Below are 18,328 nucleotides of genomic sequence, written 5' to 3'. Positions count from 1 at the left end.
CTGAGATCATGACCTGAGCCAAAGGCAGAGGCTTTAACCCACTGAGCCACCCAGGTGCCCCCAAGAACAAATTTTTGAGATGTGTTTGGTGCAAAAAAACCCACGTGGTTTTATTAAAGCACAGGGATGGGACCTGTGGGCAGAAAGAGCTGCTGTACTGGGTTTGTGTCCAATGGTTGATTATATATATATACCTGAGAGTCAGGGGAGGTAAGGAAAAAGGGAGGTGTCTAAAAGGACTTTTCACAAACTAAAGAAGACCCTAAGGACACTGGAGGCCTTGCTACTGTCTAGCTAAGGTTGTTTTCCCCTCTAGCAAAGCATTAACGTGAAGCTAGTTGGGAGTTTCCTGGAGGACTGTCACACACCACCCACCCAGGAGTGGGGGGGTGGGTTGCAGGGGTCAGCTTCTGCTTTGTTCTCAGGCTTCTGCTCAGCACATGTGACAGCACTTAATTAAGAAATGAGTTATGAGCAAACATGGTGTCTGTAGCTTACTTTTAAACCATTCAATAACAGACCAACTTCCTTTCACGGGGTTCAACAATACCTACATACCTGGGGAGAGAAAACGAGCAGAAATGGCGAAATGCCAAGAACTGTCTGATCTCGGAAGAGGGTATACAGGTATCCACCGCACTGTTCTCTCACCTCTCCGTCTGCATACAAACTATCATAACTGAACGCTGGGCCAGTGTGTGTAATACCGCCACTCCTCGCGGAGCGGCTTGGGGACCGGCCGTGGCCAGCCCTGGGGGTCCGGAGGCACAACTCCAACCCGCGCGCCTCTCCAGCCCTCCTCGCCGCCGCACCGGGTCTGGGCATGCTCAGAGGCCCCGCGCGCCCGCCCCGCCCCTCGGGCGTACGCGTGCGCGCTCGGCGCAGGCGCGCGGCTCCCGGCTGCACGCGAGACGCTAGCTGCCGGACGCGGCGGACCGCTGAGGTGCGGACCTGAGGAGATGGAGCCCCCAAAGGTGGAAAAGTTCAGCACCGCCAACAGGGGAAACGGGCTGCGCGCCTTGGCGCAGCTGCGCCCCGGAGAGCTGCTCTTCCGCTCGGATCCCTTGGCGTACACGGTGTGCAAGGGGAGTCGTGGCGTCGTCTGCGACCGCTGCCTCCTCGGGTACGTGCGGAGCGCCCTCGCCCACCCGATCCTCGGGCGGCGTGGGTTCGGCATGCGGGGGACGTAGTGGGGCTGCCCGCCGCGGGACCCTGCCCGGTCGTGGGTGCGCACGTTTGGGGGTTGCTGCCCAGGTGCTCAGCCCCGCGTTTCCCGGGGCGCGTCGCGGCTGGCAGGGGGCTGGGTGCGGGGGGCTGGGGGGCGTCCTAGGCTCAGCCCCAGCCGCTCGGTGGGGCCGAGCCGGACCCGCTTGCACCCCCCGCCCGTGCCCCCGGGCTGCCGTAGGAACTGGAGGAAGCCGGTGGGGCAGAGCTAAGGGGCAGCGTTGTGCTGCGGGTAATTTTACCGGGGAACCAGAAGTCTGTGTCCTGGGCGGCACGCTTCATCGGTGCGGCCCCGGAGGTCACAGCTGGCTGGGGGTGGTGGTGGGGGCGCAGGGATGTGTGCCAACCGGGCTCGGTAGTCGGGACCCGCCAGGAGAGGACCCGGCTGGCGGGAGGCGGAAGAATCTCGGTGTTTACCGAACACTTTCCAGGGTCCTGGTTGTGTTCCGCCTGGAGCTCTGGACGTGAACGGGGCATCCCTACGGAGCGCATCAGTGAGAGCGAGAATTACCTACAGCGAATCCGAAGGGCTGAACTAGAGGTGCAGTACAGTGCTGTGGGAGCCTAAGTTACTGAGGTTCCATGATGTGCTTTGCATTTAATGGCTGTGCAGGCAAGTCTAAGTCTTAACCACCTTTCGGAATGCGAGAATTCATGCGAAAGTGTTTCATAAGCCTGGAAGCCCTGGGCTACGTAAAAGCAATGTAAAGTGCTATGTTAAAGCAATTTATGGAAACACGGTGAGTTTCCATACACACACCCACCCACACACACACACACACAGTCATAGGACTTATGTCAAGCAACTAATGTTACTGAGCTCCTATTATCTGCCAAAGAGGAGATGGGTGGGATGATTTTTCGCAGGACTACCCTTCAAATCTCCTAGCCTGGGATTTGGGTGGGTGGAGGGGAGGAGGTAGTTGCACAATTCAGATCGGTAGTTTGACCATTAATCTTAACCAGTTCCTTATTTGATTCGTAATTGAGGAATTTATTTATTTAACTTTGCATTTTAAAGTTACTAAGTAACAGTAACAATTGTATCTGTAGCTTCCTGATATGACCATAATAGTAACAGTAAAAAAATCAGTTGAGAGAGCACTTTCGAGTTTTTGTAAATGTCAAAACGTAAAAAAAAGTTTTGAAAACAGTTAATTTAGGACTCGACTATTTGCTGAAGGCCTCCAATTGAAAGTTATAGATCTTTGATTCTTATTCAAGCAAAGTGGAGACCTGGGCTCTTCCTCCTGTTAAATCATCTGCGTGTGTATCTCAAGTTCGAATGTAGAGAACTTGCTGCCCTATAATAGTAGGTGATGGAGAGAGGAGGTGTGGGTCGTCTTCCAGATGAGATCAGACTGGCAAAGTTATTTAGTAGTTGAGATGGAAAAGTTTTGGAATTAATACATGATGACAGATGATTCACTGAATTATCAGAGCTGAACTTGAGTCATGTGATACACAAATTGTCTGTTTTCCAAAGTAGACTATGCAGACCCAGCTGTTGGTGGGTGGGACGCTTCTTTATTTACTATGCTATTTCATTACTGTTGGCTATTACTCCTATAGCTCATTAACGAGACATTACTTGGTTAGTAATGCTTTAAGCAAAAAAGGAATTTCAGGTAAGAGCGTTGGGGAGATCTCAGCATTACTTTGAGGTCTGGAGGAACCCCAGTTCTGAAAGTGGGTAGGAACCAAGGGCAGTTCCATAGTCAGAATTACACTTCAGAAGTAGTTGGGAGTTGGGACCTGGGGAGTATATCATTTGTGATGTGGCCTGGTAGTGCTGGCTTCTCCCACATGTGTTACCAGCACCTCGATCCTGGGCCCTGCTGCCGTTACTCTTGCCCCTGCTGTGGGGAAACGGAGTATTGTTGGAAAGCTGCTTTCTCATCCATGCTTCTTTGTGGTATTAGCTTCTGATTCAAAATCCTCAGAGGTGTCTTGGATTAGCTGAGATTGGGTCACTGCCTGCATCTTCGCTGCTGCAAGAGAGTTTGAGAAGGCGACTGTTAGGATTTCTTGGCTTTTAGGAAAGGAGGCAGTCTCTGGTCCCACCAATATGCATTATAATGGGGGAATTAGCAAACATAAAATAAGAAAGGGATATCAGTAAATACCAAGCACCCAAACAAAAACAAAAATTTTCATACTGATACACACTTGTTTCGTAGTGCTTTACCCAAAAAATACATTTGCGCTTATTTATTTACTTGCCCTTACTATGATATAGCTGACCTGAGCTGTGGTAGTAGGTGCTCCGATGAACACTTCTGCGTCAGTGGTTAGTATTTCTGCAGTGCCTAGTTGGGAATAAGCACAGCCTGAAAACAGTGTTAGAGAAATCAAACTGTGGTGCATTATTTCATGCAGTTTTCTACTACAATTGAATGACCATCACTGGGGTAAAGTTTCTGTGTTCTTTATCACCTTGTAAGTAAAATTTGTTTGTTCATCATCAGTTGTGAAGGCCTCTAGAGTAGGTGTTACATCTTTTCAATTTTTGTAGCCCTAAGTGCCTGACACATAGTAAGCTTTTAGTTTGTGTTAAGAACATCTGGCTGAATTTTCCTCTAGCTGTTCTTGCCTTTCTGCTGTCTTCCATTTGAATTAAATGGAATGAAAATATTCATTTGTAGCAATAACAGTCTGGGTGGGGGGGGCAACATAAAATAACAGATTTATTATAATTTATTATTTCATTCTACCACCCGATTTCCTTTGGTCTTGGGCTATTTGAAAAGGGCTTTAGTTCTTGCATATTGATTTTTATTAATAGAGAAACTTGAATGAACCCGCTTCATGGCTTTTCTTCCCTTTTTCCTCTCAGTAAGGACTGGTCTTTCATCTTGTGAGTAGAAAAAAAATGAAGTATGTAAATTGCAGAAAGATTAAATGATATAAAGTTGTGACCTGAAATAATTTATATGATCCTTTTTCTGCAGTAGCTCACCTCTTTAGTTTGACCTGGAAAAGACTGACAAAGGGGTTACTTGTGTTTTCCGTTTTCATAAATCCAGGATATAAAATTCCATTGTAATTATTTTGTTTGTAGGTCTACCCACTTTAGTGACCCAGTTCCCTAATCTTATATCCTTGGAGCCTAGCACACAGGAGATGCTAACAGTTAAAGTTGTGAAGGGATAGTATTTAAGGCAATTTTAAGTCATCGTATGTTTGTTTTTGTTTTCTAAAGTTACAAGTTGCCTGTAGTTTCTGTATCAAGAACTTCCTCTGACATACTCTGATGATAGTTTCTTTTCTTGGGTAAAGAGGATATGATTTCTCTTCCATCATTAAGGCTGAGCTTGAGGCTTAGTACCTTCCAACAGGGAGGAGGATGAATTGGAAATTGAAAGTTCATCTTTTCCAGCCCTGAGAAAGCCCTGGTAAATTATGGGAAGAAAAGGGACAAAGGTAGGGAAAATAGATTATGAGAAATACAAGTTTTGGGATTTTTTGGAACGATCTTTTTTAAAAATTTAATTTAATTCTTAAAAAAGATTTTTATTTATTTATTTGACAGACAGGGATCACAAGTAGGCAGAGAGGCAGGCGGTGGGGGGAGGGGTCTGGCTCCCTGCTAAGCAGAGAGCTGGACTCAGGGCTCAATCCCAGGACCCCCGGATCATGACCCGAGCCGGGATCATGACCCGAGCCGAAGGCAGAGGCTTTAACCCACTGAGCCACCCAGGTGCCATGAAAGATCTTTTTTAAAAAAGTAATCTCTACACCCAGTGTGGGGCTTGAACTCAAAACCCTAAGATCAAGAGTTACACATTCCACTGATAGAGCTGCCCTTGAAATATCTGTTTTGAGTTTCCTCGTCTGACCCGAGTTTTGGAGTTGGGGTGAGCGTGTTCAGTAGGTTGAGGGGTCAGTCAAAAGTAGAAGGCCTTTGGCTGTGCTCCTTATTTGGAATCTTAAGGGGGGGGATAGCTGTGCAGGTTGGTGTTGTTCCAACTTGGGGATATAGCACGGCAGTGGTAGAAGGAAGTGGCTAGACAGATGAGCCTGTGGTAGCAGGGGAGTCTGAAATGCTCTCATATCACTGGGTGGGATGTGGAGAAGCTGGTGGGACAGCAGGCATCACACAACTCCAGACTGAAGGTCGGGGTCATGGATACAGTGCTGGGAGCAGGCATGACATCCCAGAAAGTGAGATGGCAACAGTCCAGGTATGGGACATGATCACCTCTTTGCAGCAGAGGTCAGTGAAGATCCACAGAAATACCAAGATCCTAGGTCTTCTTGCCACCATAAGGTTGTGTCCCTTAAGCCCCATTTGGAGAAAATTTACCTGAAAGCACCTATTTAAACCAGCTTGGGTAAGGAATTAAACTTAAATGTCTGAATATTAACTGGAAGAGACAGAGATATTTGGCAAATTTTAAGTTTCTGGCTATTTCCTAGGGTGAGTATTCATGAGGAAGTTTAGACTAAATATAGAAAAAACAACCCATGTCCATGAGACAGAGTTGATCAATTAATAGAAAATAAAGCAGCTACATTTGAGTTGCAGTGTGGGTAGATATGAGCAGGCAATAAAGGGCAAGAAAAGGACACTGTGGTGAGTTGATGTAATCCATCTCCGCCAAGGACTGAACCTGGGGGAAGGCAGGAATACCTTCATATACTGAGGTTGGAAGAAGAGTGCTAGAGAAGGTGGCAGCCGCGATGGAATGTTTTGAGGACAGCTAGGGAAGTGGTTGCTGAGTAACTCAGTCTTAGAGAAGAGAAGGTTTGAAATACCCTTCTAGAAGAGTGAATTGCCTCGTGGAATGTAGCATAGCTGGGAAGTGCTGGGGGTCCACATAAAACTTGTGTTCATTTATTTAGAGTGAGAGCAGTTAGCACCAGGTGTGCTATTTTCTCTCTCCATGGTCAGCTCCTTGACTATGAAATTTGGGTTTATCTAGGATTTCCAGGTTAGTTTAATGGATGGAGAGTGGGAGAAGGAACTGGAAGTTGTAGGCAAGGGAGGTAATCAGGCACCATGATTTTCAAGCAAGGCATTGAGGCCATAAGGAGGGTAGGTTGATGGATAGTAGAATGTGATGGACTTGTGGGGTTAGGGGACATGGTGTGGTCAAGGAAAAGGTAGAGTGGTCAGAATGGGAGGACTTGAGATATATCTATATATCTGTGTATCTATATATTTATTTATATGTATTTATATATGTATGTATAGTAGTGTGTGTTGGAACAAGAGGGTTTAAGGTATGGCAGAAAGTACCTGAGATAGGGAAGAAGATTGTTAAAATGATCCGGAAACAGAGGCTGAGGTGTTAGATCGATTGATCTTTCCTTTCTTTTCTCTTTTCTTTCTTCTTTTTAACGAGAGAGTGCATGTGTGAGTGGGGTGGGGAGAGGGAGGGAGAGAATCCCAGTCAGGCTACACACCCAGCACAGGGCCCCAGCTTGGGGCTCCATCTCACCAACCTGAGATCATGACTGGAGTCAAAATCAAGAGCTGGATGCTTAACCGACTGAACCAGCCAGGTCCTGCGGCCCCCCCCCCCACCCCCCACTTTTCTATAGGTGAATTTTCTAAGTAAGTGAAGTTAACCAAGAACATTAACATTAAGTATTGGAATGAATAGTTTCAACGAAGGCAAAATTCTAACATTTGCTTCCTAAGCCAAGATTTAAGGGCCTGGTAGGAAGAGCCAAATGGAGACAGGGAGGCACTCACCTCTGTTTAAATAATGGGTGAAAGGCATTCTGTGGGTTTATGGCTGGTTTTGTGAAATAGGCCAGTACCAGGTGCTGGCAAACTGCTGTCTTGTTACAGACTCTCCTTGGGGAGGTGGAGGGTGAACTGTGAAGGTCCTCAAATAGTAGAACCTTGAGAAATGGCTTGAAGTCAGGATTTGCAGATGCCTGGCACTGGCTAATGGAGTTACCTGAGGGTCAAGGAAGGATTGATAATGAGGTGGGTTGGGAAAGGACTGTGGATATGACTTTCATTTTTCTTTTTAAGTCGGAGTTATAATTCCTGTTTCTTTTGCTTCTTCCTTTTCTTCTGCAAGGAGGTTTGGGAAAGGGCTGTATGGCAGAGCCCTGAGCCTGAAAACATTTGGTCCATGTGAATGCTACAGCAGAGGATGTTCTTAATCAGACAGGATGACCTGCTTTGTGGATAGCAGTAAGTTTTTCTCCTTCTTCAGACAACCTGGCTATTGTTCAGAGCACGCAGGAACAGAGCAGCTGTGGGGTGGAGACTGGTGCCTGGAACTCAGCAGTACAGTTGGCCTCACCAGGGGTGATGTGGCTTCTACTACTACAGAGTGCCTGGTTTGCCACCAGTAGAGGAGGATCCTGAGTTTCCCAAATGGCAACACATCTTTGGGACCAGCCAGCCAGCTGGTGTCAGGTTTTTATCGTAGACCCTTTCGTAATGGGGAGGGATCACTGATTTGTTCTTTTTGGAACGTTTCCTGCCCTTTGATCAGCCTTCTCTACCTGTGCTGCCATCTCTGAGACCTACTGACAGGCTTCTGTAGACCTTATCTGGTTGCCTCTGACTTTCACAGGACAATGGAAGCAATGGACTAAAACCTGTGATTTGACTGCTGTTGACATACACTGTCATTTGAGACAACTGATAACATAGAGCTGTGTTTCTCAAGCTTTTCAGTCTCAGAACTCCTTTACACTCCTAAAAATTGAGAAGGATTTCATTGAAGGGGCTCTAACAAACAGTTATTTAGGACTCTGAATAGGTTTTACTCTGAGTACTTTACTTACATGGCTACCTCTATGATTTTATTGCATAAAAAATTAAAACTGATAACTTTTGAAAATATGTATTTAAACAGTTATTACATTTTAAAGTTTTTAGTGAAACAGACTATATTTTCTGAAACAAAAGAACACTTACAGAGAGTTGCTTGCTTGACATTTTTGTGTATCTCTTTAATGTGTGGCTTAATAGAAGACCTTTGGATTCCCATACCGGCTTCTGCATTCAGTATTTTACAAAATGTCCTATAGCCTCTAGAAAACTCGACTGTACACTCATGGGAGAATGAGAATTAAAAAAGGCAGAAAAGGTGTTAGTATTATTAAGAAAATAGTTTTGACTTCATGGGTCTCCTGAAAGAGCTTTGGGGACTTCCAGTGGTCCCTGGACTGTATTTTGAGAACTACTGTTAGAAAACACCGGTCATGGGACACCTGGGTGGCTCAGTGGGTTAAGCCTCTGCCTTTGGCTCAGGTCATGATCTCAGGGTCCTGGGATCAAGGCCCGCATCGGGCTCTTTGCTCAGCAGGGAGCCTGCTTCCCCCTCTCTCTCTGCCTGCCTCTCTGCCTACTTTTGATCTCTCTCTCTGTCAAATAAATAAATAAAATCTTTAAAAAATTTAAAAAGAAAACAGTGGACATGTCTTTTTTTTTTTTTTTTTTTTTTTTTTTTTTTTTTTTATCATTTTCAGAGGCTGAGGTTTGTTCCTAGTGTATGCTGTGATCCAGTGAACAAAATTTGGTTCTGGTTTTCTCAATAAATCAGGATATATTTGGGATCAGGAATGAAGGTGTGGACTTAGTGCTGCCTAGTTGGGTGAGTTAGTCAATTTTTGCTTCTCATCGTCTAACTTTAGGCTCGTTCTAATTGTTTAGCAGTCAAGGAGAGATGGTTCCCCTGTATCGGATACGGCCAAATATGGGATGGTGATTCACCTTGATTATCAAGGGAAAGTAAGAGAGCTAGCTTCCATTTACTTGTCACCACAATATATGATTGAATATTATTATTCAGTAGCTAATATTTATTATCACTTAGCAATACCAGGCATGATTTTAAGTGCTTTACTTTGTATTACTTTACTTAATTCTCATAACAACCCCAAAAAAGTATCTATTATGTTCCTTATAAACACAAATACAGAACATTAATATACTTGCAGGAGTGCAATTTGATAGGACCTGTCAACTGAGCACTAGGTTTTCTCAGCCCTGCTTTGTGGAATTCTGACAATTACAAATAACAGTGGCTGCACAATGATGCTTAGTATAGCAGTTTGATAATTAAAAAGGGAGGGAAAATGTTTTTTTTAAGATTTTATTTATTTAACAGAGAGAGATCACAAGTAGGCAGAGAGGCATGCAGAGAGAGGGGGGAAGCAGGCTCAGCGGGGAGAGAGCCCGATGTGGGGCTCAATCCCAGGACCCTGAGTTCAGGACCAGAGCCAAAGGCAGAGGCTTAACCCATGGAGCCACCTAGGTGCCCCAAAAAGGGAGAGAAAATTTTAATGTCTATTAATAGGGGACTGGTTAAGTTATGGTGTAGCCATGTTATACGGTCCAGCTGTTCAGATGGAAGTAGATCCATTTTTATTCATTTGGACGGCTGTCCATGACACACTGCTAGGTGAATAAAGTTGTAGAACAATGTATATATTTTAAATAAATCTTTGTGTGTGTGTATGTGGGTGTGTATGTACTTGTATGTATAGGAAAAGTTTGGAAGAACACCCAGAATGTGATTACTTCTAGAGAATAGGACTTGGAGGTAGGAGGGAAGATATTCCTCTGTACTTTTTATATTTTGTATCCCCCCCAAGCTTGTATCCTTTTTTTATAATTAAAATTTTAAATAAACTTTGAGAACATCTTTCTTAGATTTTGTTTCATTTTGAAATTGTAAGAAATGGTGTGTGCTACTTGGGATAAAGACTCCTTACAAATGCTTGCCAGCTTAGGTTCACTTTTCTTTTCTTTCTTTTTTTTTTAAATCAGTTGATTAGACTAAGAGTGAACCTCTTGACAGAAAGTGAGTTAGTTCATTGGCTGGCCCCAGTGGCTTTAGAATTTGAACTGAGAGAAGTAGAACTCCTGTTCATAGTCCTAATGATAGTCTGCCTCTGCTCAAGCCTGTTGTTTAACTTTTCCTTGGTATTCCTGAGACATCTCAGTATTCATTACTAAACTTTATTCATCACCTCCCTCCACCCTGGCCCCGTGAACCGACAAGATGACTGTTTCTTAGCCCCCTTGCAGTTTGACTGGGGTCCTGTGATTCTTTTTTGGCTAGTGGAGTGTGGGCTGGAGATTATACACGCCATTTCTGAGTCTGCCATGAAACATCCTGTGCATTCTTCCTGCCCTCTCTTCCTTGCCTTGAAGACTGTGGAGGCCATGAGTGGGTTTGGAGAAACAGGCATGAGTCATGTCATGGAGGAGAGCTGTTCTGGGGAATTGCACTTCGTGCCTCAGAGTTAGTGGGAGCTAGAGATAAACCCCTGTTAAGTCACTAAGAGCAGCTCTTCTTGAACTTTAATGTGCAAATAAATCTCTCACAGGTTTGGTTCAAGTGTAGATTGTGATTCAGTAAGGTCTGGGTTGGGTGTGAGATTCTGCATTTCTGACAAGCTAAAGGTGCTAGTTTGCTGATTATACATGAGTAGCAAAGACTTAAGAAAGGGTTAAATTAAATGGCATGTAGCCCACTCTAAGTATTCAGTAAAAGCACTTGTCAAACGGATACTCTAGCATCCTGAAATAGCACTGAATATGGTGAAAAGGAACTAGGAAGTCTACATTTATAGTCAAGTGTTAAATTATTCCTAAGTACATCTGTATTCTTTCATGTATCATGGGCTATAATTTATTATTGTATGTGCAGAAAATAAATGAACTCAGAACCTGGAGTTATTTTTGTTTTTTAAATATTTTATTTATTTATTGAGAGCAGAGAGCGCAAGTGGGGAGAGGAGCAAAGGGAAAAGGAGAGCAGATGCCCCGCTGAGCAGGGAGCCTGCCGGGGCTCGATTCCAGGACCCCGAGATCATGACCTGAGCCGAAGGCAGATGCTTAACTGACTGAGCCACTGAGGCATCCCAGAATATGGAGTTATTTTATTTTTTTATTTTATTTTTTAAAATATTTTATTTAGGGGCGCCTGGGTGGCTCAGTGGGTTAAAGCCTCTGCCTTCGGCTCAGGTCAGGATTCCAGGGTCCTGGGATCGAGCCCCGCATCGGGCTTTCTGCTCAGTGGGGAGCCTGCTTCCCTCGCTCTCTCTGCCTGCCTCTCTGCCTACTTGTGATCTCTCTCTCTCTGTCAAATAAAGATTATATTTATAAAATCTTTTTTTTTTTTTTTATATTTATAAAATCTTAAAAAAAAATATTGGACATCAATGTGGGCCGCCTGGGTGGCTCAGTGGGGTAAGTGTCTGCCTTTGGTTCAGGTCATGGTCTCAGGGTCCTGGGATCAAGCCCCACATCAGGCTCTCTGCTCAGCGGGGAGCTTGCTTCTCCCCCTCTCTCTGCTTTCCTGTCTGCCTACTTGTCTCTGCCTACTTATTAAGTAAATAAATAAACATCTTTAAATAAAAAAAAATTGGACATTAGTGGGACAATTGATGGAATTTGAAATCTTTAGTTAATAATATTGAATCGGTGTTAATTTGTTTTGCAGTTAAGTTTATTATTGAAGACTATATATGTATCAAAGATCACATTTTTTAAAGGATTTTATTTATTTATTTGTCAGCGGGAGGGAGAGAGAAGCACAAGCTGGGGGAGCAGCAGGCAGAGGGAGAAGCAGGCTCCCCACTGAGCAAGGAGGCTGATGTGGGACTCAATCCCAGGACCCTGGGATCATGACCTGAGCTGAAGGCAGGCGCTTAACCCACTGAGCCATTCAGGCATCATCCCGAGATTACATATTTTTGAGTAATCAAGAACTGTTAAAAAAAGTATACCTTATATTAGATGGTAAAGGAAGTTTTAAGAAATCTCAGGTAATAACAACTTTGTTCTCTGATTATAATGCAATAAAATTAGAAATTTTAGATTTAGCATTAAGTTTTTGATTTTGATAACTGTTCTTTGGTTATGTAAGATGTTAAGCATCATATGATGTCCTTGTGAAGGACAAATGGAATTCTTTTTCTTTTTAAAGATTTTATTTATTTGACAGAGAGAGAGATCACAAGTAGGCAGGCAGAGAGAGAGGAGAAAGCAGGCTCCCCATTGAGCAGAGAGCCCAATGTGGGGCTTGATCCCAGGACCCTGAGATCATAACCTGACCTTAAGGCAGAGGCTTAACCCACTGAGCCACCCAGGTGCCCTGACAAATGGAATTCTTTACTCTTTCTTGCAATTTTTATTATCAATCTGAAATTATTTCCACATGAGAAGTTAAAAACAAAAGTTATCTTTTTGAGGTAGATAATGGATGAAGTGACAGACTTGGGTTTGCTTTAATATAGTTGGGAGGTATTGGTGAAGAGTATAGGTTATATAAGATTATCCATGTATTGAAGCTGGTTGATGAACGTGTGGGGTTCCATTATACTATTCTCTACTTTTGGGAATGTTTCAAACTCTGTATGAGAAAAATAGAAGAAAAGAAAAGATAGAAGAACTGTCCTCAAATGTCTGGTTATTATTATTATTATTTTTTAAAGATTCTGTTTTTATTTATTTATTTGACAGAGAGAGAGACAGTGAGAGAGGGAACTCAGGCAAGGGTAGTAGGAGAGGGAGAATCAGGCCTCCCACTGAACAGGGAGCCCAATGTAGGGCCCCATCCCAGGACTTCAGGATTATGACCTGAGCTGAAGGGAGATGCTTAATGACTGAGCCACTCAGGTGCCCCATGTCTGGTCATTCTTGATTAGTCATATTGAAGAATGAGGCACTAAAAAGATTTAGGTTGAAAAAGAACAACTCTGGGTGTTTGTTCAGATTTTTGCCCAGTGGGTATCTATATATTTGGTCATCTGGTGTCTCCCAACTGTCAGATTATTCTCTTGGACTGGTCAGTTTTTCTACAAAGGGCTCGTATCAGTTTTGGGGATGAGAGCAGTAGAATCACTGAATGACAAAGGAAAAGGATTATAGAGGTTAGACCTCACATAATTCTAGGAATTGGTAAAGTTGCTGTTAACTCTGAATTGTGTGGGCCCTGAAGTCAGTGGAGCTGGCAGAAAAAGCTGGATGTCACATTGGGGGAAGCAAAAACACATTGGAATCCAACTGGAACTAATGAGGACAACTTGAAACCTGTGTCTGCCTGTCACTGCCTTCCCCTCAATGACACCGATGACCTGAGGAAATTGCTGATGCTCTTTGCCACAGAACTGTTCATGTACTAGGCCCCACAACTTGGAGAAGATTCAGGAAGAGATACCGTGGGGGATGGAGGAACAGAGGGCCTGCCTGCTATCCCAGGCCAACAAGGCAAGCCATTAGATAGTGACAGTGTGCACAGGCTGCAACAGTACTTGGTACCCTACACAAGGCTTACACACCCTAGGAAGAGGATGATGATGGTTGCTTCACTTCTGCCTTCCAAATTGCACACATCTCTTTTGGTCAACCTTAACTCAGAGTCATACAGAGAGGAAATTTGGGGAATTGTAGTTCCAGCTTGCTATGTCGATAGACTACAGAAGCCACCGCTGTTCATCCCTTGTCACACATGCATACCTTTTAACCATCTTTTTAATTTTTTCAAAAGATTCTATTTATTTATTTGAGAGAGAGAATGAGAGAGAGAGTATGAGAGGGGAGAGGGTCAGAGGGTCAGCAGACTCCCCACCAAGCAGGGAGCCCAATGTGGGACTTGATTCTGGGACTCCAGGATCATGACCTGAGCTGAAGGCAGTTGCTTAACCAACTGAGCCACCCAGTGGCCCCTATTTAACCACCCTTAACCATAGTTGGTGACAATATTAGGTTCATTCACCTAACTATCCAGTGCACAACTGAAAACACATGGTCATTCTCCAAGATCCTGTCTATTACATTGGCCAAATCACGTTAAATGAGGATGTGAAAGGAAATCAGCACCTTTGCATCTCTCACATCATTGATTGTGGCAGAAGCCCTCGAGCAATGCAGTATTGGTTTTGGTTTACTGTTTAGGTAGGTAAAGGGAGTTCCAGTGGCTTTCATATGCAGTTTATACCACACTAGTCATTACTGTATGGGTAGGAGATTAGAGGGGCTGCTGCTTCTTTTTTTTTAAGATTTTATTTATTTTATTTTTTAAGGTTTTGTTTATTTTAGAGAATCTCAAGCAGACTCCATGCTGAGCACTGAGTCCAACACAGGGCACAGTCCCATGACATTGATGTCATGACCTGAGCCAATATCAGGAGTTGGATGCCCAACCGACTGAGTCGCTCAGGCGCCCCAAGAGAGGGGATTCTGACAGTTGTTAAGGATGTCTGTTCCAACTGTGCTTTTCGGCAGAATCTAACTGCATGGTGGATTTGGGATCTGTTGGATCCACTCTGAGATAAATCTGAGCCCAGTCTGCATTGATCCTCTGATTTCCATAAGCTGCTGTTCCTGAAAGTTTGGACCAAAGTGGTATTTTGAGTCTTCAGGAATTAACTCTAGTTTAGAGCCAGTGTCTAGTAATCCTCCTGAGGACTGCTTATGTCCTCTTCCCCAGTACAAAGTCATCGTTATAAATGGCTGTTGATCTCTTTGGGGAAGCCTAGGAGGAAAATTTACAGTATCCATATTTGGCTCTGTGGTAGAGTTCTTCCTTAAAGGACCTGACCTTCTCTTCATTCCAGAGACTCTGGGTCTCTGAAGTGGCTCCCATCTGGGGATTGGTAGAGGGGCCACACCTTTACTTTTTTGGTGGTTTAAATCATACTTCTAGAGTTTTTCCACTCAACACTAATCAAGAGTTCACTAGATTGCCCATCTGTTTCAGTTCTAGGGGCACTGATTTCTTAGCCAGTGTCAGAGATCTCTGCAGTTTAAACCTTTCTGGGTACTGTTTTGGTTGTCTTTATTGTGTTCATTCCCACCTTGTCTTTGGTGAGTAAGTGCTGCCACTTGGCCCCTGACCCCACAGGATCCCATTATCTGCTGCTTAATTTAGGGAGTCAGTTTGATGGCAGGAGTTATACCACTTTTATTCCTGACCTATGAAGTCTAGCCATCCCGGAGATCTGAAAGGCGGCCAGGTTTCCGCTCATGAATATATTTTTCTTAGCTTGGTGAATGGAATGTTTTCTGGATCCTCCCAGGGACATGATTGAGAGTAAACAGGTCTTCATACGAAATCCACTCAGTATTCTGATCTCAAGCCATCAGGAAGACCTCAGTACCCAAAGAAGTTTTGACGTTTCATCTTCATTTAGTGTAGGCTACCTTTAGGTCTAGGTTTCAGTAAACCAACCAAGCAAACTATTAGGTGTTCCTAGCTGCTTGAGCCAACCTGTTGAATCCACAGTTTCTGCTTAGTGCGCCCCTAGCAATAAATTCAACCTAATCCAGCATTGTCTTCCTCCTGAATCCAAGACTCCCAAGAATCCTTTCCCATATGTGTTCCTCAAGTTTTTGTTGATATAAATTGCCAGAATCTTGCAGTTCTTTTGGTGTGTGATGAATCTCCTATTGAGTCACAGTTTTTTTCCCCCAGAGATCTTAGTCATCTACCTGAGAGTGTGCAGGAGTGGGGGTGGATGGAGAGGGAGATGCGGGGCTCAATCCCAGGACTCAGATCAAAGGCAGATGCTTAACTGACTGAGCCTCACAGGTGCCCTACACTTTTTTTTTTTTAATTTATTTTAGTGCACACCCAAGAGGGGGAGGGGGAGAGGGAGAGGGAAGAATCTCAAGCAGACTCCCTGCTGAGCGTGGAGCCTGACTCGGGACTCCATCTCACAAGCCTGAGATCATTACCTGAGCTGAAATCAAGAGTTGGAAGCATAACTGACTGTGCCACCCCACTGCCCCAGTGGGTCGTCGTTCTCTGCTTTATTCTTTGGGGTCAGCTGGGACTTGAGTCATGGATCTAAAGCACTGAGAGATGGTGAAGGTAGTTACAGAGCAGGTCCAGCGGTCCTTCACAGGACACTTACCATACGAGGGGACCATTGCAGGTTCTTCAGGCAAAGGGAGACCACCCTCTTCAGGGTGTTTTTCCTGGTAAAGGAAATTCAACAGAATTTAGGAGTTTAAGGCATCAGGTTTTATGGGTTTGCATCCCAAATTTAGGGTCCCACTCGTTACCAGTTTCCTAACTTTAAGAGTTAAAACACATGTGTTTGGAAATTCAGTTTATGTTATCATCAGTTCTTGGGACACCAAGTGCGGTCTGGGGATCAGCAGCCGCATTACCAGTGGGAGCTTGTTAGCATTGCAGAGTTTTGTGCTGCAGCACAGAATTACTGCATCAACATGCGTTTGCTGTGTAGACTTTCAGGATATCTGTGTCGCTTGTGTATTTATGTTGAACAGATGAATGGATTTCTGTAAGTATTACAGTTCTAAGCAGTCCAGTTATTTGATAAATAATTACATTTCAATTTTTTTTGGATGCTATGATTTGGTTTCATGTTTAATTCTGTAAATGCTACATCTGAAATTTTTGTCGATCAAGTTTTAGATGATTTCCCCTTTCCATCTGGGAGTTCCCCATTGAGACTCTAACTTAGATGTGATGCTCCCTCTGGTGGACAAGGGGGTAAAAGCACACAGACTTTTTTCAGTATAGTGACTTAGTTTTCAGCTGTTAAAACTCAGTATCCCTGAGGGATCTATCTTTATGAACGTCCTTTCCAAACTGTTCTCAACTTCTGACATTTAGCATAGCTTTTGTTTTGAATTTGAACCAGAAAAACAAAATTTTGTCATAAATCTCTATAGAAAACTCACCATAATGAAAGAACACTGGGCAACTTGATAACGTAACAGTGCCTTAATAATGACTTTGTTACTCATGTTAAAAGCAGAAAACTCATGTTTGAAACTAGTAGTCAGGGGCGCCTGGGTGGCTCAGTTGGTTAAGCGTCTGCCTTCAGCCCAGGTCATAATCTCAGGGTCCTGGGATCAAGCCCCATATTGGGCTCCCTGCTCAGCAGGGAGTCTGCTAATCCCTCTCCCTCTGCCCAACCCTCCTCCCCCGCTTCCTGACTCATGCTTTCTCACTCTCTCTTTCAAATAAATAAAATCTTAAAAAAAACACCAACTAGTAGTCAATTGAATTTGTGACAGTCTGAGGGAGAATTGTGCCTATTGATCTATATTTAAGTGGGATTTATTACTACAAAATATTTTGTAGAGTGAACCCCCCTTAAATTTTGTTGTAATAATTACTTGTTAGGATAAAAATAATAAATGTGATTTTGTGGGATAACCTTTTCTGTTCTGTCTTGTTCTCATCTTAGAACTCAAATGGTTGCTTTCCCTGTAACACAGCTAAATTTCTAAATAGTCTCTGAAAAGGCACATAACCCATGTGATAAACATCTCAGACAGTTTATTTTAAAAGTAAAAACTCGGGGGCACCTGAGTGGCTTAGTTGGTTAAGCATTGGAGTCTTGATCTCAGCTCAGGTCTTGGGAGTTCAAGCCCATTTGGGGCCCTGTGCTGGGCATGGAGCCTACATTTAAATAAATAAATAGTTAAAAATAAATAAATAGTAAAAATAGACAAAGTCATTATTGTTTAAATATAGTAAAATCAAAAAGTATCCTTTTAAAGTTGTAGCCATTTTATTTTACACATGGCCTATTCATGTTTAATTTTAAACATTTAAGGGTATTTATAGTTCTAGGTTAATATTGATTTTTTTTTCCAGATTTTATTTATTTATTTGATGGAGAGAGAGCACAGGAGCAGGGGGATCACCAGGCAGGGGGAGAGGGAGAAGCTGAGCAGGGAGCCTGACTCAGGACTCCATCTCAGGACCCTGGGATCATGAACTGAGTGGAAGGCAGATGCTAGACTGACTGAGCCACCCAGGCCCTCCTGACTTTTTCATTCGTTACTTTGGTTAAGAATCATAATGTTAGGAAGAACCCTATTTTTTATTGTTTTGGTTTTGTTGTTAGTCATTGAGGCAAAAATAAAAACCAGATAAGGGGGAAAAGTTACTTTGATCAATGGATTTGACTTCATAAAAGTAAAAAAACATCTGTATGTCAAAGAACTGACTTACAATCGAGAAGCCAAGAAATTGAGGAAAATATTACATATCCTTACTACATAGAAATAATTTATAATTTGTGAGAAAGCAGCTTACTTATGAAGTATTCCCTATTTTCTGGGGCTTTTTTCCTCTTTGTCTTTGCATAGTTCTGATCTTTAGGTTTTTAGAACCTGGGAGAGATTCTCTTC

General features: G+C 43.4%; 1 protein-coding gene across 1 annotated transcript in view; it reads left to right on the top strand.

The window, feature by feature from the left end:
• Window positions 1–913: 913 nt before the first annotated feature.
• The window catches only part of LOC111150871 (SET and MYND domain containing 3), a 707,359-nt gene continuing 689,944 nt past the window's right edge, over window positions 914–18,328 (top strand). The window contains exon 1 of the mRNA XM_022508530.1: window positions 914–1,123. Within this exon, the coding sequence (XP_022364238.1) occupies window positions 960–1,123 (164 nt within the window). The 5' untranslated portion in view covers window positions 914–959. The remainder of the gene's footprint in view (window positions 1,124–18,328) is intronic.

The sequence above is a fragment of the Enhydra lutris genome, unplaced genomic scaffold, assembly GCF_002288905.1.
Source record: "Enhydra lutris kenyoni isolate GAN:26980312 unplaced genomic scaffold, ASM228890v2 scaffoldscaffold24, whole genome shotgun sequence".
Taxonomy (NCBI): domain Eukaryota; kingdom Metazoa; phylum Chordata; class Mammalia; order Carnivora; family Mustelidae; genus Enhydra; species Enhydra lutris.
This window is presented reverse-complemented; position numbering and strand designations above follow the sequence as displayed.